Source organism: Gopherus flavomarginatus, chromosome 7, assembly GCF_025201925.1.
Source record: "Gopherus flavomarginatus isolate rGopFla2 chromosome 7, rGopFla2.mat.asm, whole genome shotgun sequence".
Lineage (NCBI taxonomy): Eukaryota > Metazoa > Chordata > Testudines > Testudinidae > Gopherus > Gopherus flavomarginatus.
The window spans coordinates 12,095,151-12,116,259 of NC_066623.1; the positions used below are offsets into that span (position 1 = coordinate 12,095,151).

The 21,109-nt window shown below is 41.8% G+C and overlaps 1 protein-coding gene across 1 annotated transcript; it reads right to left on the reverse strand.

The window, feature by feature from the left end:
• Positions 1 to 215: 215 nt before the first annotated feature.
• CATSPER3 (cation channel sperm associated 3) lies at positions 216 to 19,597 on the reverse strand. The gene is made up of 8 exons (XM_050961930.1): positions 19,586 to 19,597; positions 18,962 to 19,153; positions 16,207 to 16,446; positions 5,612 to 5,794; positions 5,057 to 5,197; positions 4,159 to 4,278; positions 1,931 to 2,088; positions 216 to 366 (listed from the first exon to the last, which is right to left on the reverse strand). Exons 1-8 carry the CDS (start codon positions 19,595 to 19,597, stop codon positions 264 to 266), a joined length of 1,149 nt encoding a protein of 382 aa, XP_050817887.1. The 3' UTR covers positions 216 to 263.
• Positions 19,598 to 21,109: the final 1,512 nt, after the last annotated feature.

A 21,109-nucleotide genomic window follows, 5' to 3' on the forward strand; every position in this document is an offset into this window, starting at 1 on the left:
ACCCAGCAGGCTAGTCACAGAGTTGAGAATAAAACCAACGTCTTCTGAATCCCAGGCAAGCAGTCTATCCATTAGTCCACACTGCCTCTTATCAAAGGTACTGCATTAGTGTGCAGTATTATTATAAGGAGACACTCTATGATAAGTTATCAAAGGGGGAAGTAAATCTCCTCTGAGTTATTTTTATTTATGTATATTTATGCTCTGTTTTTAAACAATGTTTTTTACAATGGCAAAGCATCACATTTTCTACACTAGAACATTTAACTCTTCATATCTTTCTCAGGGGGCAGCACGGATTTTTCTCTTATGTCTTCCAAGATGGTGTTCAACGTGCCAACTAGTTCATAACAGAGTTCTTGTAACCTACAGGGAGAAGACAAGAGCATGGCTGAAATAATATCATATTACGCTTTCAGTGCGTTCACATGTAGTGGAAAATGTGAAGAGCCTAGTGAAAAACGTATACGTAGAACTATCATCTCTTCAACTAATCTGACCTTTTACTGTTCATTTAACAAGATAAAAAGAACAATGAACAACAATTGGATAATCAGTTGTTTGAGAGGGGTTAAGTGCATAACAACGAAGAAAGATTTTTTACTCCATCTCCAAAGAAATCCAAATCTTCCTGTAGTAACAGATGACAAAACAGGTCCCGTTATACAGTCAAATTTTCTGCAGGCTTTTTCTGGGTTTTTGCATTATTTTATGCGTGCATTCTCTTTTCACCCTCCCTAATAGAGGCCTCTGCACTTGCCCGGTACTGAGTATTCCCATTTCCTTCTCCTTCCATCCCACACAGGACTGCATCATGATAGCTTTCCCATCAATGAAAGATAGTGTCAGACATCAGTTCCCTCCAAGATCTCATCATTAGCATTGCATGCCTCCCCATGGGAGGTTACAGCGACATCTGGGGTACTCCTCTCTTTCCTTACACTCTTTCCTGGGATGGAGGGCAGGGAGCTGGTGGGGGACCCTGTAAATGTCTAGCCCAGTGTGCACACGTACCGCTGCCTTCTGCTGACTGGAATGTCAAATCTGCTCAAGGGTTTGGGTTTGCTTTGTGGCTGTCTCATAAAGAGTGCTACTTAATGATACTCTCATCTCCTAGCTTCTCCTTTAGCGAGGGTGACCAGACAGCAAGTGTGAAAAATCAGGACAGTGAGTGGGAGGTAATAGGAGCCTATATAAGAAAAAGCCCCAAAAATAGGAACTGTCCCTATAAAATTGGGACATCTGGTCACCCCACCTTTAGCTCAAGTAGTTTTGGAGCAAAAGTTCCTCAATTCCAGGCCCTATGCGTGTAGCCAAAGACCATAATACCTGAATGTACAGACATGGCTTTGTTAGCAGAGTGTCTTTGCAGAGCTCCCAGGCTCAAATATAAGGGACTAAGGTTAGGAACCAAACTCAGATCCCGAGCATGGTAAAGCATTGTGCCTGGGTCAGAAGGCATTCTGTTGTAATAACTTAGTACCAGAAATAAGTATCAGCACTCTACGTACTATTTGCATAGAACAGAGAAGCACCATCATCTGCAGCAGACCTCAGAACCTAGAGCAAGAGATCTGCAAATGTGAAGGGAAGGTCAGTGCTACCACAGTGCCATTCCATACCACAGCTTTAACCGTCCATGGAATATCCAAGACTGTTGGACTTTAGCAAAAGCCCATCAAAGCTTCTGTAAGCTTTGTCCTGCAAACACTGACCACCAGCTTCAGTAAGATCAAATGTCTTTAAATGCGCCCTCACAGTCCATTCAGAGATCTTTTACCCAAGGAGACCAACTGGTTACAGACTCGCCAGTAACAATGCCAAAGGGATGGCCAGTATTTAATCCAAAGAAAGAAAACAACAACTCAAATGCACATTTTTACAATTTCTAGCATCTTGGTCTCTGTTTCTTTACACTTACGTTACCTACCTATAAACTGTGTTATCCTGAAGATCGAGGGATGTCAAATAAAGATCAATAAATGGGATACTGGCACAAAAATCTTCTAAGACCATAGGATCAGAATGATGTAATGTCTTTTTAAAGTCCTCCACCAATTCACTGAAGGTTTTATATTCACTGGTTTTCTAATGTGAAAAAATATCCCAGGGAAACACGTTATCAAAACAGAATGGGTTTTTATACAGGGATTTTTGTTCTCCAGGTATCTTAAGGAGCTTTATGAAAGATGCAGCAAAGAGTCCTGTGGCACCTTATAGACTAACAGATGTATTGGAGCATGAGCTTTTGTGGGTGAATACCCACTTCGTCAGACGCATGTGTCTATAAGGTGCCACAGGACTCTGTCGCTTTTTACAGATCCAGACTAACACGGCTACCCCTCTGATTTACGAAAAATGATAGCAGTGCAGGAACCATGGAGACAGGTGGAGCCTTAGGCCTCAGCAATAACTTACCCAGCACTTTCACCTCTGACCTCCAGTTTTGCACACACAGCTTTGCACACATAGCTAATTGCTCTGGCAACATGTCTGAGGAGTGCCTGGTTTCATGAGCATTAAAAAGAGGGTGTGCAAAACTGGAAGAGGGGCTGGAAATTTGGCCATGTAACTTTTGTTTGTAAAACACAGTGGCTATGTCTAAGCTGCAGCTTGGAGCAAGCCTCCCAGTCCAAGTAGACAGGGTAGCATTAGCTCAGCTTGAGCGAATACACTAAAAACAGCAGTGTGAATGTTACCGCCCGAGCTCAGACTGACCTGACCCCCTGAGTCTGAGCTCAGGTTGCTAGCCCAAGCCTCTGCCAGTGTAGCAACGAGCACACAGCTATTTGTTGCACGCTAGCTCAAGCAGAGCACTCAGCTGCAGTGTAGACGTACCCAGAGAGAACATCGGCCAGGGTGCCAAAGTCACTTCTTTTCAGAAGTGTCATAGGATCTTTGTCTTGAACATGAACAACTACCAGATCCGGCAGAGGAGATGGCAGTTCAGGGTCTCAGCCAAAGAGATTGGTCCTAGAACAGTTTACATCACCAGTGGATGGAACTGAAATCATTAACCTTAAATCAGTCTTTTGAATCAGAACTTGAATCAATGACTTTATAGCCAAAAGGTTAGAGCACCAGCACTAAGCCATACTGAGCTGTATATGTAACCCACACACCTCCTGAGGTGGTGTTCTGTCCCCTCTAGTAGCACCAAGACCGCAAGAGAGCAACAGAGAGATGTGATCCCAGGTTCAATCCCGCCCACCGATGACCAGGGTCTATCAGCATTACATTTAAATTATATTTGGTAACAATGAAAATGAACAGAAAGGATGGCAGGGGACAGGCAGTCAGATTATTCCAATCATCTGCACTGAAGTAGCAGTATTTACAATTATATCAAATCAGCTTCATTTTCAAAAAACTGTCAGGGTAAAAAAATCAAAATTATCCATTACATGAATTTCAAGTTCACATAAACAGACTTTAGGTCGGGGTCAGCGACCTTTCAGAAGTGGTGGGCCGAGTCTTCATTTATTCACTCTAATGTAAGGTTTCGCGTGCCAGTAATACATTTTAGCAGGTAAACAAACCGGCCCAGCCCACCAGGGGCTTTCCCTGCACAAGCAGCGAAACAAGTTTGGGAACCACTGAAGTAGACGTAACCTAAGTCATCTTGAAAGGTGCCTGTGACCTGATTTTAGTGGGTTTCTACATTCTGCCTATAGAACATAACAAATCAAAAGAAATATATGGTAACTGAGGAATATATGCACTGCACTGAGATACCATTATAATACAAACTGACCTACATTTAATAACATTGGAACAATGCAGAAATATGTCAGAGAAAAACAGCAATGGGAATCTGTTTTGGATATTATTATTATTTTAAATGTTGTGAGGAGTTTTCCACTGTGACATTTTTTTCTTACATAAAAGATTCAAAATGAAATCTGTATATACACACATATATATACAGGCAAACAGACACATGAACTTATAAAAGGATATAGATGAAGGTCTGTGGCCTGGCTTATTTCTAACGGTGAAAAAAGCTTAGAAAATTGCTTCTGTGAGATAAATGACCATAAAGTCCTATACTGAAGATAACTCTATGCTGTCTTGCATCACTAAACTGTATCTTACATATGTTTTGTAATACTTACGCTGTTCAATAAATTTCAAGTAAATACAATTCAGTGCATCTACCTGCTGGTGTATTAGCATGTTTACTTCTTCCTGTTGTCTTTGTAATATGGCCTGTTTTTTTGCCTGAAGAGCAGCTTGTTTTTCTGCTTTAAGCTCTCGTTCATAATTCTGAGTGGAGTCCTATAAATATAAAACAGTGTATGTTAAATGTTCTTAACTGGATGACTCAGGCAATTAATCAGAGACACTTTCGCCTTTAAGTCACTGATCTAAATCAAGCCCAAACTGGTAGCAACAAAGCGGTTACCACCTGCTGAGTTTGGTAGGGTCAGTCTAGCAGATTTCCACCTCACAGCTGGCACCCTTGCTAACAGTGTCACCCAGGAACATAGGAATGGCCATAACAAATTGGAGCAGCCGTCTGTCTAGGTCAGTATCCCTGTTTCCAGCCTGTACCGGATGCTTCAGGGGAAGCTGCAAGAAACTCTGCAGTAAGCCATGGATTTAAATGGACACAAATTTGCCCTTCGTTCTGATGGGCCTTGTTGCAGTGTGTGGAGCTTCAGGCAAACTTCCCTTATGCTCATATATGGGAGGTGTTGGCAGCTGATAGGACTGGAAGGACAGGAGAGGATGGAGAGTTTCCAGCTAGCTCTGTTTGTCTCTGCATGACACAGACAAGGGCCAGGGCACCGTACAGCTGCCTGTACTTATGCCTAGGACTGACCCTAAATGGGAACAGTGAATTCACTACCATTCTAGCTGAAGATGCTCCCTTCTGGTCTGAGGCAAACTAGCAGGGCTATGAGGGGAAGGTATGTTGTTCCTACGCAGCGGACAGAGGACTTCAGTCTCCAGCAGTGTCAAAAAGCCAGCTTTCAAAAGGTGCACACACTAGTTTTCAGACAAATGGCCCCACAGTTAGACACACAGAAAGAATAAGGGAAACCCAACTTACCTGGATATTCATAATCACAACTCCAATAGACATATTGAAAAACAGAAAGAACCCCAGCAAGATGAACACTATTGTGAAGGCTCGGCTAGCACTAAAACCACGTTGGTCTAATTCATTCTGAAAGTCCGTCCAGCCATCGACCTGCAAATGTATCAAATCTCTGATCAGCTAGTTCCAAACCACAGCTTGACTCACAGACCAGATTAAATCTCTCTCTTTCTCAAACTGAACTCTGGTTTCCCCCCAGTTGCTTAGAGTTCCAGACTCAAATGCCATATGAAAGCTACTAAATATCCCATTGTTGTCAGCTCAACAAGCTTGCCCTTCTGAGTCTTTAATACCAGATATATGAATCTATCCATCCGGCTGAATTTTCACAACCACCTGATGTTAAATAAAACCCCGGGAACAGCTCCCACCACCTTTAATGCTGAGAACAATCACAGTTTCATTACATGACTTCCCCAACATCCCAACCAAAATCAGAGGTAGTGGTTACTTACAGTAGTTTCTATAAACAGGCAGACATAAGCTGGAAAGGACAGCAGAAATTACCGTTACTAAACAGAAGAGAGTGAAAAGAGCAGATGCGAGGTTGCCCCAGTTTTTACTGTCTCCCGTTTCAGGGTCTCCGTACAATCCATAACCCAAAATGGCAAAGATAAACATTAACAGGAACAGCAAGACAAGGACGTAGATCACAGTCTTCACAGTCTGGCCTAGAGCCGTTATCAAACTCTGCAACAGGGAAAAACAAATGTGTGCAGTTTAGAGCAGAGACAAGCAGCTCTAAATGAAAGAAAAGGCTTGTTTAATTCACAGACAGCGGTGATTCAGTAGGTGGCACTGTTCCCTTTGAGCCTGTTCTGAGCCAATCCCCCAGGGTGCTGTGCTGGGGGAGGTGGCCTGTCTCTGTAAAGTGAGACACTGAAAACACCAAGGTCCTGATCATGTGTGGCCATTACAGACACAGTTCTTCCTCTTAAACTACAGGAGAGTCCTTTCTACTTGTCAGGAGTAAGGAAGTATTGCCTACAGGTGAGAGCCTGGGACAGGGCCTGTGGAATTAGAGGTTCTATTCCCAAATCAGTCACTGGCTCCCCATTGCACCTTAGGACAGGGTGTTGTAAATCTTAATTCATTCATGTTTAAATGCTTTGCGGTCTTGGAATGAAAGGCACTATAGAAGTGCCAAGTATTATTCATTATCATCTCAAGAGTCCAGCTGCTAAACAGCCAAGATCACACCATCCCTCCTTCCATATTTTCTAGCTAACAGCCGTGCAGGCCACAGTGCATTTACCACTCATTTTGTTTATTCTACTATTAAGCAGGACAAATGTACAAACAAGTGGAAAGATGAAAAATTAAGGAGCTTTGTGGTATCCTTTAAAACAACCAAGGGCACTCAATGAATTCAAAAGGACCACATTTAAAAAAGACAATTTTTCACACCTATTTTTATCACCTTCTTGGGTTCACTGCTAAACAATATTAACAGAGTAATAGACTCTTCATAAAAGATTAGACACTTTGTAAGAAGAACATTTGTATTAAATTAGTTGGATCAAAATTACAAAAGCTAGCAATCCTCACGGTTCAGTGTAGAGTCTGTTCATGAACTGGGGACAGGAAGAAATTCCCATTCCTACCACCACTGTATAGTTGACTAGATGTGTCCAATACTGCTTGATCAGAGTCAGGGTGTCAGATGGGCCAATGATCTTTTCCACTATGGTAACCCCTGTGTAGTGCACATGTTAAGAAATCACTGAAAACCAGGGGTTCACTAGGCAGGAACAGCCTGAGAGACAACAAATCCTACGGATGACACCAATACGCACAGCAGGAGCTCTTAGGAACTGATGTATACTGATTTGGGAATACAGTTTAAGTCAGACCATTGGTAATGGATCTCTGCCAAATTGCAAACATTTCTGTTAACTCTAAAGTTGCAGAAAACTACACACAGCCTCTTGCACCAATGTTATATTACTCTAGACACTAGCTAATGAATGGATTTGATGATTTCCCCTGATTATGAAAAATGTGCTAATGCCAGAGGATCTAATGCAGTGCACTGGTTCAGGGAATATCCATTTATCAATTCCTTTTTAGACAATGTCTCTAGCATCTCAAGTTAAAACTCCATAATCTACCCAGTTGATCTGTTGAGGTGGCACTTCCTGGTTAAGAGGTTTGTGCAAAGCTAACGTAAAATGTACTTTCCAATCCCCTATGATTGCCAAATAGTTAAACTTGTTATGATGGATTAAGAATTTCCCCTGAAATCAGGTGGATACTTCCAGGTTTTCCTAAACCTTGTCTGCCCTAAGAAATATATACTCTCATCAATAATTTAGGAAGCAGTCGCACCCTGGCTAATTCCTCCAGATGTTTCCTTCTGGCACTAGGCATCACCTCCATGGATTAAGTTTCATGCAGCTAGTTTCCATCCAGGTCAGATGTGACAAGATGCTGAACATTTTTTAGATGAGGGCAGCATCTACTCTAGCCTTTTTCCCAAAAATTTTTTATTGTGGCAGCTCCAACGATGATAGCAATGGTGAGAGAGATACCATAGACCCGCTTGTTTTAAATGCTGTGTCAACAGACTACACAGACCTGGAGTTAAGGTCCAAGCCCACTTCTTCTGTGCAGTTTGACTTTATGGGTAACAAAAAGAAGAACACATCATAAACGTCAGCCTAAGCTTCCTCCCTGACCTTGGCTTTTCCTAAAGATTCCCTCCAGGATCTCCACTAATTCCCAATTTCTAGAGAGCCACTCCCACTGCTGTTCTACCCGGATGCATCTACCACAATGAGTCAGCAGAACATCAACTGTTTCATGTAGGGCTCTAGTATTTGCTGACAGAGCCTTGCCATCCTGCTGCAGCCACTGAAAAGCCTCAGCTCCTGCAGAATGCTGCTACTTCACCTTTTAAGTAAAGAAGAGCAAACAATATTCTGCATTGCTGGCTCTGCACTAGTTGCTAATTACTCCTGAATGCAAACTGAAGTGCTGGTCATTATCTATGAAGCCCTAAACGTTGCTCATACACCATATACTATGTAAAGCTAAAAAGGATTCAGTTTTACTTTTTTCCTGAGTAGGAATCAGAAGAAGAGAATAACATATTTAAAGCCCAATAAAGTTAAAACAACCTTGTTTTTTTAATCTGAGAAAAGTAACCCAATATTCAGCTATAAGATACTTTCAAGCAATCTGCAACATAAAAATGCTTGAAGATATATCTGTAGTACAAAATATATATATATTAAAAGAAAGAGCTTTATTACGGTTTCAAATGCAAGCACTCAGAAGTTAGGAAAAGCCAAAGTTAAGATTGCCTGCATAACCTTAATTAGGCCCCTTTGTGTGTACACATTATGACACAGTCTTAACTACATGACCACAAAGTATTTTTTCTATAGACCCCTGCCTCATACAGTGCACAGGATGGACCTGCTTTGGCAACGAATCAGGGCTGTGTAGTAAAAGAGTCTGTTGTCTCTAAGACCCCTGCTTTATCTGTTGCACAAGTTGGAAGGTGTGAAGTGAATGAGGCAAAGGATTGCAGGAAGAAAAAGGATGATCTCATAGTTAAGGCAGTTGAATTCTGCCCTGGAAAATTGGATTCTATCCCTGCCTCTACTACAGACTTTCTGTGGGATGCTCAGCAAGTCACTTAAACCAGACTTTTCACAGATGGTCACTTATAGTGCGTCTTACATTTTCTATGTCAAACTTGATACCTGAGATCTCATTTGCAGAAGTGCTGAGCACTCACAGTTGCAACTAGTCAATGGGATGTTGTGCTTTGAACATATAAAGTGCTAGATAATATTAAATATCATGGAATTTCAGGTCCTAGGTGTCTCAGTTTGGACCCCCAAAATTAGTGGATACTTTGTACCTAGTCGATCTGTGCCTCAGTTCCCCATCTGCGCAACAGGAATAACACCACCCTGTCACCTCACAGGGGGTTGTTTGTGAAGCACAGTCAACCTGTGGAACTCCTTGCCTGAGGCAGTTGCGAAGGCTAGGACTATAACAGGGTTTAAAAGAGAACTAGATACATTCATGGAGTTAAGTCCATTAATGGCTATTAGCCAGGATGGGTAAGGAATGGTGTCCCTAGCCTCTGTCTGTCAGAGGGTGGAGATGGATGGTAGGAGAGAGATCACTTGATCGTAGCCTGTTAGGTTCACTCCCTCTGGGGCACCTGGCATTGGCCACTGTTGGCAGACAGGATGCTGGGCTGGATGGACCCTTGGTCTGACCCAGTATGGCCATTCTTATGTTCTTAAGCACTCAAGATACTGTAGTGATGAGCACCACAGAAAAGCCCATGATGAAATCAATAATCCTGTCTTCAGAGCAGGGTTTGAACAGTGTGCAGTAAATAAGGCCGAGGACCATGCACGCTGAATGAGGCAGAGGTCCTGGGTTAAAAATAAGATGTGATGATGTAATTAAAGACTATAGCTCCAATGGTTCCTAGTCTTCTTGACCAGCCAGTCCCAGTCTCCCACCCTGCCTCATCAAACTCAATGTTTCTCCTTCAGCCAATGGACTCCCAGTCCCTCCCCACATTTCCTTCATTGGGTCCCAGTTCCTGTCTTCCTGCCTAACCAGGTCCAGCCTCCCCTCCCCTCAAGCTTCTTCCCCTATACCAGTTCCCCGTCCAGGGTCCTTGCCCAGCCATTCCCCGTCCCAGTTTCTCTTCCCCACAGTCCCCGTCTCACCATCTCACCAGACTCCTTGGTCTAATCCACTCCTTCCTGCCCCAAGTCCTGTTTTGTCCCCTCTTCCTCGCTGTCAGTGTGCCAGCAGGGGTGGGGGGAGGGGTCATTGAGAAGACAGGAGAGACAGGCTCCCTGATCTCAGTTCCAATGCCCGGACCCACCCTGGTCTGGAGCAGCTGGGAGCAACCATTACAGGGAAAGTCCTTCTGAGCCCCTATAGCCCTGGGTTGGAGCACGCTCAGTCACTTTGTGCGGGTAGGGCATGCAAAGTCCGATCACACATAGGACCTGTGAAGGGATGGAGCTTTCTCAGTGAAGATTCGGAGTTTTGAGCTTCTAAAATCTATGAAATCTCTACTGAGAATATGCAAAGAAAGTCTTAGAATTTGGGCAGAATTTCATGGGCACAGCAAAAAACTCATCTCTGTCACAAAGGCCACCACCACACTAAATATACAGCCCTTGCTCAAAAGCATAGGCGCACTAGAGCTTTTCAAAGAGATTGCAAGAGTTTTTTAGCATGAGCAAAACAATATATTTTCCCTAGCTTTGTTCTTGGAAATGGCACACATATTTTGGCTGCAGACTCCCAACATGCAGGGGAGAGGGCTAGCTCAGTGGTTTGAGCGTTGGGCTGCTAAACCTAGGGTTGTAAGCTCAATCCTTGAGGGGGCCATTTAGGGATCTGGGGCAAAAATCTATCTGGGGATTGGTCCTGCATTAAGCAGGGGGTTGGACTGGTTGACCTCCTGATATCCCATGAAAATTTCAGCCTGAATGGCTAAAGCTTAGCAACATTATACACTAATCAACTGAAAATGGGGTCTTACAATACAATGGGGGTATTATACACATACCCATGGGATAAGCAGAGGTCTTTCAGGGGGTACATCAAGTCATCTAAATATTTGCCTAGTTTTACAACAGGCTACATAAAAAGCACTAGCAAAGATAGTACAAACTAAAATTTCATATGACTTGTTTATACTGCTCTATATACTATACACTTTAATATAAGTACAATATTTATATTCCAAATGATTTATTTTATAATTATATGGTGAAAATGATAAATTAAGTAATTTTTCAGTAATAGTGTGTCGTGACACTTTTGTATTTTTACGTCTGATTTTGTAAGCAAGTAGTTTTAAAGTGAAGTATAACTTGGGGGCATGCAAGACAAATCAGATTCCTGAAAGGGGTACAGCAGTCTGGAAAGGTTGAGAACCAGTGTTATAATGGGAAGTATCGGGCAACCTGAATAATAGGCAGTGCTACCAGTCCCACGTACAATTTATGCAATTCCTTAGGATTCTTCCCTCCTGCACATAAACACTACTGCCTTCTACTGGATGGAATGTCAGAGCTGCTTAGGTGTGTGAAATCATGTCAACATCTTGTGGCTACAGACCACAGAAGCTGAGCACCCTTGCTTACAGGAAGGATCCTATACTTTGTGGAGTGCTGCTAACAACAGACATAAAGCACGACACATTTCAGAGATCTGGGTACAGACACTGCTTCTAAGGTAACCCACACTGGTCACCTTCATCTTTTGTCCATGGAAGCCTAGCCATCACCTGAACCCTGTTTGTCCCAAGCACTCGAGGCCTAATTTTATTCTTGTATTTGTGCCTGGGAGTAGAAACAAAAGTCATTTACACAAAAACATATGACATTCCAACCAAGATATGGCATGGTGTTCAGCAAACGGGGGTTGTGCACATGATCCTAAACAACGACAATCACCCATAGCTGAAGGTAACAAGAGAGCCATAAAATGCCATTGGTGATTGCAGTCTAGCAAGTGCCCCTTATATAGAAGCATCAAATAATTTTCAGTTTCTGTGGCACATCCTGAGGTTCCTGTATAGCTCCAGAAATCCATAACAGGTCCTCTGTGCTTCAGCTATTAAGATGCAGCTTTGTGGGCTCATGGTCTTCCTAAACTGTAAATATGTTGAAATTAATCCCAAATACATTTTAAAAAAAGCAGAAAAGTTGATTTTTGGAACAACCTGGCATTTAAAAAGTTTATTTTCAAATTGAAATAAGGATAAATGGAGCCTACACAACGACTGGGATCACAGCTAACAGAACTGCTCTGTATGGAATACAGCAAGGAAATTATTTCCTAGAGGTGGAAATTTATTGCCCCAAGGTGTAAGGCAGTGTGTTTTAAAGAGTTTTTTAATTAATAAAGGGACGTATGCCAAGAATGTATTACATGTTTGAGTTTTCAGCATTAAACACAATTTCCCCCGTTAAAGACTAATATAGACTTCAATTAATTCATTATAATACACATATAGGTACGAACAACCTCCTATCCCTTCAGAAAAGCTCACTGGGGCAGATTGTAACATATTTTACAAAGAATGTCTTTTAGCAGAGAGTTTCGGTCACTAAGAACACAAGAAATGCCAGACTGGATCAGAGCAATTGTCCATTGAGTAACCTGTCTCCAGTAACAGCCAGTACCAAATACTTCAGAGGAGGATGCAAGACACATCATGATGGACATTTACAGGATATTTGCTCATAAAGGACCTTTCTAATTGTGTTGGAATAAGAATTGGCAGGCTTATGCCCTGAAGCATGAGGATTTACACCCCCTTATCCTTATCTTTTTTATCCTATTCCCTGGATGTTCTTATCTATAGAATTGCCCAAGAGTACAATTTTCAAAAGTACTTAAGAGACTTAGGAACCTAAGTCCCACTGACTTTCAATAAATCTTAGGCTCTTAAGGGCAAGATTTACAAAGGTATTTAAGCTCTCAAAGTTGCAAATAGGTGTCTAGTGGGAGTTTCAAAAGGACCTAATCAGATTAGGTGCCTAATGTGAGTTAGATGCCCAATTTTACCTTAAATTATTTTATTTTAGTTTTTAAAAACCTTGGTAAGACCTTGGTCTCACTCCTATCCAGTGGCAATGAGTTCCACAAGTTAATCATGCACCATTGGTTAAAAAGAGCTTTTAGAAAACGTAAATGGCTGTTCATTTTGCTATGTGTCTCCTTGTTCTAGTACAGGGGTTCTCAGACTGGGGGTTGCGACAACTTAGGGGGTTGTGAGGTTATTACATGGGGGATCATGAGCTGTCAGCTTCCACCCCACACCCTGCTTTGCCTCCAGCATTTATAATGGTGTTAATATATAAAAATATGTTTTTAATTTATAAGAGGGGGTCGCACTCAGAGGCTTGCTATGTGAAAGGGGTCACCAGTACAAAAGTTTGAGAACCACTGCTCTAGTATTAACAGAAAGGATAAATGGCAGCACCTGACACACATATTCTTTTACATACCTCAATTTTGTCCCCTTTTCCAGCTACGGTTAATAATTAATACATAAAAGTCTGGCAAACGCTGAAGTTTACTATCCAAACTAGAGGAAGGCAGGCTCAGAAGTGAACATTATAAGAGCCTTATGCCCATAAATGCTCCACTTCTGGTGGGCTACCCAATCAATTAATTACATGCAGAGATGCAGGCTGAGCAGTCACTACCCACATGAACGCCCTACTAAAAAAAATAAACCTCCAGGGCTGTCCGGAGAAAATGAAGTAAGAAATGGTGTGCTTGAGAGAGAAACTCATGGATTAAAATGGCATGTGTGACTTATTTTTAATAGATATTTTTCCCCATTCATAGCACTGTGGTAAAATGAAAATGGAAAGGAAAATCTCTCCTGAACATGGGAGAAGCAGAAAGCAAATAATATTCATGCTGTGGACTTTATAAAACTCAAAAATATTAAATTTCTTCAGCTCCCCACACCATACTCAAGTAACAACCACCATCATTCCAGAAGGCTCAGCACACACTGTTAATCTACAGAGAACACTGCGAACGTTACAGCCAGCTCTATGCTACAGCACAAACTATAGCCTCTAAAGGGGTTAGTTATATTACAACAAAATTCAGTGAAACCCATGATTACTCAAGGGACTAACAATGCTTTCATTCCATAGGTGATTTTTCTAATTGTTAGGGCTGAATTGTACTCAGTTCTCATCAAACTACACTGGAGGGGTTCTTTAGACAAGTGGCTCCCGGAAGAAGGTGGTCTGTTCAGGCTTCACTGAAGTTCTCCTGATGGTCCTGATTCATTCTTCTATCTCACTCCCTCAGCAGCGAAGCAGAGGAGCTCATCTTACACTGGGGGGTTTATACACACACAGGCTGTCTCCTTTGTAAGCAGCCACAATCACTTCAGACTCCTGCCTGGTTCGTTTGGTGGTGCCACAATCCTGCATTTACTTCCACTACAATGTCACAGGCATTGGATTAGCATACCACTGAGACCTAGGCTAGCTCTGCGTGACAAAAGCCTAGGCCAGCAGAGTCCCCTAATGTAGATACAGTGTGCACCAACAGAAGGAGTTTTCCTGTGAGTGTAGGAACATCACCTTCCCAAATGATGTTAGTTATGTTTACACAAGCACAATTCTGTCTCCATAGCTGTGTCTGTTGGTCAGGGGGTATTGGTTTTTCACACCCCTGACTGACACAGCTATACTGGTGTACATTTTAACTAGAGACCAAGCCCTACTCGACACTCAAAGTTGTATCAATTTACTTAAACTAGTGCGACTTTGTGTGCGGACGCGCCCTCATCGGTTTATCCTGCCTTTGTTAAATAACTTTGTTTAATTGCCCTTTCAGCATTCTATGGAATGCTGTCAGAAGGCTGCAGAGCCCCTGCTGAAAACTCCATTAAATTTAAGAGGAGGGGGTATAATTACACAATCACAATGACCTATAATACTGGATTGGGCTCCTTGTGGAGCAACGTCAACCACTCCCTGAACATGCTTCCCTAAGCATTGCCCACTGCTCCAGGCAATGAAGCCTTGTCTACACTAAGAAAATTACCTGGTTTTGACAGCAGGTACCAGCAATGGCTGCAGCTCAATTGATACAGAACACAGTTTAGTTGCAAGATTCACCCACGATAATTCATGTTCAGCACAAATTAGAATTTAAAAGCAACCTAAGATAGGTAACGGAACCTAGGCCTTCTGCATGATGGACCGCCCTTCCTATGCTGTTCCCTCATCAGTTATTTTTGGTGAACGTGATCCAAAGAGCAACAAAAATGTTGGAAAACAAAAACCTGAAGTCAAAAGAAAGGAAAGTGAACATAAGAATGGACATACTGGGTCAGACCAAAGGTCCATCTAACCCAGTATTCTGTCTTCCGACAGTGGCCAGGCCAGGTGCTCCAGAGGGAATGAACAGAACAGATAATCATCAAGCGATCCATCCCCTGTTGCCCATTCCCAGCTTCTGGCAAACCAAGGCTACGGACACCATCCCTGCCCATCCTGGCTCATAGCCATTGATGGACCTATCCTCCATGAACTTATCTAGTTCTTTTTTGAACTCTGTTATAGTCATGGCCTTCAGAACATCCTCTGGCAAGGAGTTCCACAGGTTGACTCTGAGTTGTGTGAAAAAATACTTCCTTTTGTTTGTTTTAAACCTGCTGCCTATTAATTTCATTTCGTGGTCCCTAGTTCTTGTGTTATGAGGAGTAAATAACACTTCCTTATTTATTTTCTCCACACCAGTCATGATTTTATAGACCTCTATCATATCCCCCCTTAGTTATCTCTTTTCCAAGCTCAAGAGTCCCAGTCTTATTAATCTCTCTTCATATGACAGCTGTTCCCTACCCCTAATCATTTTTGTTGCCCTTTTCTGAACCTTTACCAAGTCCAATATATCTTTTTTGAGCAGGGGTAACAACATCTGCATGCAGTATTCAAGATGTGGGTGTACCATGGATTTATATAGCGGCAATATGATATTTTCTGTCTTATTATCTAACCATTTCTTAATGATTCCCAACATTCTGTCTGCTTTTTTGACTGCCTCTGCACAGTGAGTGGATCCGCAATAACTCCAAGATCTCTTTCTTGAGTGGTAACAGCTAATTTAGACCCCATCATTTTATATGTATAGTTGGGAGTGTGTTTTTCAATGTGAATTACTTTGCATTTATCAACATTGAATTTCATCTGCCATTTTGTTGCCCAGTCACCCAGTTTTGAGAGATCCTTTTGTAACTCTTTGCAGTCTGCAGTCTTGAGTAGTTTTGTATCATCTGCAAATTTTGACACCTCAGTGTATACCCCTTTTTCCAGATCATTTATGAATATGTGGAACAGGACTGGGCCCAGCACAGACGCTGGGGGACACCACTATTTACCACTCTCCATTCTGAAAACTGACCATTTATTCCTACTCTTTGTTTTCTATCTTTTAACCAGTTACCAATCCATGAGAGAACCTTCCCTCTTATCCCATAACTGCTTACAAGTGCAGTTGTAAAGGCCTGGATATAAAAATCAGACGTGTGTTTCCACTGCAACTATAGATAATCAATTTACCCTCATGCCTCTGTTGTAGGAGATAAGCTTCAGAATCTTGAGTGCCTGGAAACCATTAATTATGTTCCATGTCCTGTAGTGTTTGATGTCATTTTTGTCAATGGTATATGGGAGGTAAGCAATGAAAAGTATTAGAACATCAAACAGGTTATAGCCACTCCTCCAGTAATTCAAGGGATCCACATAAAACTTCAGCAAAAGCTCTGTGGTGTAGATGGATATAATAATCAGATCGGCCAGCTGAAAAGAAAAGAATAGGAGTCTAGAACATGTCACTGTGGGGGAGAGGGGAAGGCTTTGATTACAGAAGAAAAGAGCCTTCAGTTGTTCCTGTTAAATCCTGAATTAGGTTAACCAACAGCTCTATCCTACTCTCAGATACACAGGGATGCAAACACAGTCAAGCCGTTTAGTTCTTCCTGCCATCACAAGGCTGTTCCTTCCAGGGCATCTGCCAGTGTTTCATCACTCATTTAAATGTCCTAAAATAACATGGAGCCACATTCTTGGGCAACCTGAATGCAGGTCACTGTTAGGGAGTTTTCCCTAACAGTTTAAATTTCACCCCAATATTCCTAGTTACACTGCCATGTTCCACCCAAAATAAGTCTTAATTGTATTGCCATGTACCACTCTGCAGAATTCCTCTCCATTCATGGTGTTTTCACTCTTCAAATATGCTGAGCACACTAGAAACTGGACATTTACCACAGTTAAATTTACCATTCCAAGTGCAGGGAATACCATAAATACCACAGGGCTGTAAATAGCACTTTTATAATGGCACCCAATGTATTTGTGGACCATTATGCTCCCTCCTCTTCTGAGTCAATTCTTATGCTAGTTCTTGCTTGTCTAAACAATTGGGTTGGCTAACAGGACCCAGAACAATACTAACTTGAAATGAGAACAACTGCTAACACACTATTAAAACAGACAGAACAAAAGAGGTCTCACTCAGGGAGTTGTCTTATCTACTGCACCTACTGCCTCATGCAGCGGGCCAGGCTGAGCCAGTCAAACTTGATAATATAACTCCACCTCACACTTCACGAGTGTCATCAAGAATGCAAATTGATCTTGAAGAGGGATGAATATGTTTATTTAAGGGAGTCAGGCAAATGCCAAATATGTCATTAAGTCATAAAACCATTTTATCTGCTATTGAGAGTTGTATTATCCCTTCACAAGATATTGTACAAATGGAGAAACTGAGGCACAGGGAGGTTGTGTTTGGCTAGGTCAGTGGCAGAGCCAAGGACAGAACCTGAAGTCTCCTGATACCTCATTTCCTGTTTTAACTTCTAGACCAGGGGTCGGCAACCTTTCAGAAGTGGTATGCCGAGTGTTCATTTATTCACTCTAATTTAAGGTTTCGCATGCCAATAATATATTTGAACGTTTTTAGAAGGTCTCTTTCTAGAAGTCTATAATATATAACTAAGCCATTGTATGTAAAGTAAATAAAGTTTTTAAACTGTTTAAGAAGCTTCATTTAAAATTAAATTAAAATGCAGAGTCCCCTGGACCGGTGGATCCGGGTAGTGTGAGTGCCACTGAAAATCAGCTTGCGTGCCGCCTTTGGCATGTGTGCCATAGGTTGCCTTCCCCTGCTCTAGATGATGCATCCTCCCTTTCCCTGAGCAGGGTCTACTTCTGGAAGTGGAGTTTTCTAGAACTTTCCAAGATGGGAATGGACTTCTTGACATTAGCCAGGCCTGTCTTTTGGTTCCCACATTACTGAGATATATTATAAAGACTCAGAGATTTATCTAGAGTAGTTGACATGTGTAAGACAAGAAAAAGCAAAGTGTGAGTGGGAGATAAGTATTTTTCAGCATGAAAACTGAATATTGAAAATATGAGCTCAAGTTAGTGGTGTTAACTTCTTCAGGTTTAAAAAATATTACTGGTAACAATTAAAAGGACTCTGTCATGATATTTAAAAAAATAATTTAGTAATGATCAATGGTTGTGAAACTTGACACTGACCTGGGTTTTCTTGCTCTGGCCCCATCCCCATTGGAGAGCAATACTAGGGTACTCACCAGGGCACAGTCACATCCACCAAAGTGTTATTGTAGGGTTAGTCTCTGGGACTGGGCTTCAACCACTATGTTTATTCATTTATTTAATTTTAGAAAATAAAATAAGATTGACTTTTTTATCTAAACCTTTGGGGCAGAGCCTCAGCCCTGCGTAATGCCCTGGGTGTCACTCCAGCAGCACAAAGGAGACACAAAGTTGCCTGATGTAGTCAAATGCCCCAGTGGTGTAAAACCAGCATAGCCAGCTTTACGCCATTATGGGCATAAAGACATTCTGGAGCAGTCCAGGGACAAGAAGGGGGTTAGGCCAGAGAACTATCCAGTGACCCTGAGGGAGGGGAATAGTGAGGAGGGGCCAGTTCCAGCTGGCATCAATTAGAGCATCTCAGTGATGTTGCTTTAGAGTTAATCTTTCTACGATCTTTCTTACAGTGCACCTTGGACCAGATTCACAGCTGATGCAAACTGGTTTCAATGGAGCTACATCAGCTGAGGATCAGGCCAATGTCTGCTGATACTGGTGTGCTTTGTACATGGAAAGGTGGACACATATTGGCTTCTGTAATGCAGGCTCCCATTTTTTTTCACTTTACTACTCAATTATTCACAGATAGAAAAAAAACACTTAAAAAACTTGCTACATCGTCAGCAGATGCTAGTGAAAGGAAAGGAAAACTTACCACCCATTCTATTGCCCAGCTCCTTACCTCCAGATATGCATAAGAATTAAGCTTAATAGCATAATCAGTCTCCAAGCCCAAGAACACTGCATTGAGTGAGATGATGCTTATCATGATTGAGTTGAACAGGGGATTCTGCAGTAATCTGCGTATATATGCACAAAATTCAGTGTCCCGTCTCCTATCAAACAATTTAAGGGACAAACAATAGGGTAAATTCTAGGAACATTAGGAGTCTGGCAAATGACAGGCTGATTCACCTTCCCAATGACTTCAAAGAGAGCAAGGTCAGGCACAAGGTGGATTTCTCCCTCTCCCCTTCAAACATACCCTAATACTGATTAGGAATGGAATTAGCAAACAGTCCTTTCCCTTCCGAGGTGGTTAATCATTGTGAAATCTACAATAAATTAAAAATAGATTTGCATGTTCAGTGGTAATTTTTTATTTTAATCCAGAATCACTGAGAAGCTCCCAGTATTTTTCAGAAAGTTCCAAGACAACAAAGAAAGTCCCATTCTTTCCCCAGGATATCCAGATGAGAATATGACCAGTCTTATTAGCAATCAATTTAAAGGCACTAGGGCAAAAATTGTTTGGTATTTAATTTAAATGCATGTTTATGAACAGTCTCCCTCATTAAACTCTTACTGAAATAACCATAGAGGTTTAGTCAAACAGAAAGCAAAAATCCCTTGCCTTTACTTTAATACATAAAGAAATAATGGTCAAATTCATCACTTGGTAGCTCCAGACAGAGACACTAATGTTGTATGGCGTTATATGGAGGATGAATCGGACTCATTTTAACTTCTTTGTAGATCAAAACTTAAAAACATATTTAAAAGGACTTGGTCAAGTACTTACCTGAATTGCCAGAACAGAGTGTGTTTCACATCAGAATCAGATGAGGATTTAAAATTTTCAACAACCAAGTTTGACACAAGTCGTCTCTGATGAAAAGATTCTGTAGGCTCCATACTCACACTTTCAGATTATTTAGTTTAAGAGATTTAGGTGGTCATTATGTATTCCCTTAAGTAACTCAGAGTGCACAAGGCCAAGCACAGAGAACGGAAATACTCTATATAGAAAAGAATGGAATTTTCTATTTGACATCATCACTTTATGAGGTCACTTCCAGGCATAAAAATGATAACGTCAGCACTTGAAACAAAGTGCTGGACAAATGAAAACTCTTGTGAAGAGTCAGCAAGGCAAGAAGGCAATAAACATTCACTGCTGTGAAAATATAATGCAACATTGGATTAACATTGCGCAGCACCTTATACACAAGATGGGAGGGGGATTGTTTAAAAGTACATTCAAATCTAGTATTAATAGAAATGTTTTTTATTTGGTGTAAGTTTTTGTTCAATTTTAAAGCTATCCCTCTAGGGCCAGACTAAGCCATAGGCACTACAGGCCTAGGAATCTGGATCCTGGAGCCACATGATTACTACATCAAAACCACAGCTTTCGTTAGTAAGTTTCTAGTCCTCAGAGTTATAAAGAAAAGTTTGAAAAGTGTGGCCCACATGTAAGCAATTCAGTGATGTCTGCCTGAGTCTGCAGATGACCTGAAAGGTGTGAACTTCCCCTGCATCTCAATGAAATGTTAACTCGGTGAGACCCAGTCAATACCACCTCAGCAGAGGACTGTGTGTGAGGCAGGAGGAGAAGAGTGCAGTGAATCCAGTCACCGATCCAAGCAGATACACCCCAGTAGCTGAGGTGTGTACATGGAGGGGCTCTACTGCAACCTCTTCCTCTCTGAATGGGGGAACGTTGATGCCGCCCCTGAAGGAAAAGAAAGGGCCTCATGCCACTTCCCCTGCCTGCAGAGGAGGAGGCCCACCTGCCACCACTATGGCACAGGGGCAAGGCCACAAGTGTGGAGTCACAAATCAGTGTCTACGGCCCTGGGTTGCCTTAATCCAGCCCTTGCATTTCCCTATCATGTTTCCAATGTAATCATCACATCCTCACACTGGTGCAGGAGGACCAGGGCATAAAACTGATTAAAAACAAGGTGAAATTAACTAATCCCGTTTCACTGTCTCACCCCAGAGAAAGGCAAACAGACAGCATAAATAGGGGAAAGATAATGAAGTTTTTTTAAAAAATTCTTTATGCTTTAATATTCTAAAACAATGGGAGCAAGTCAGGCAAGCA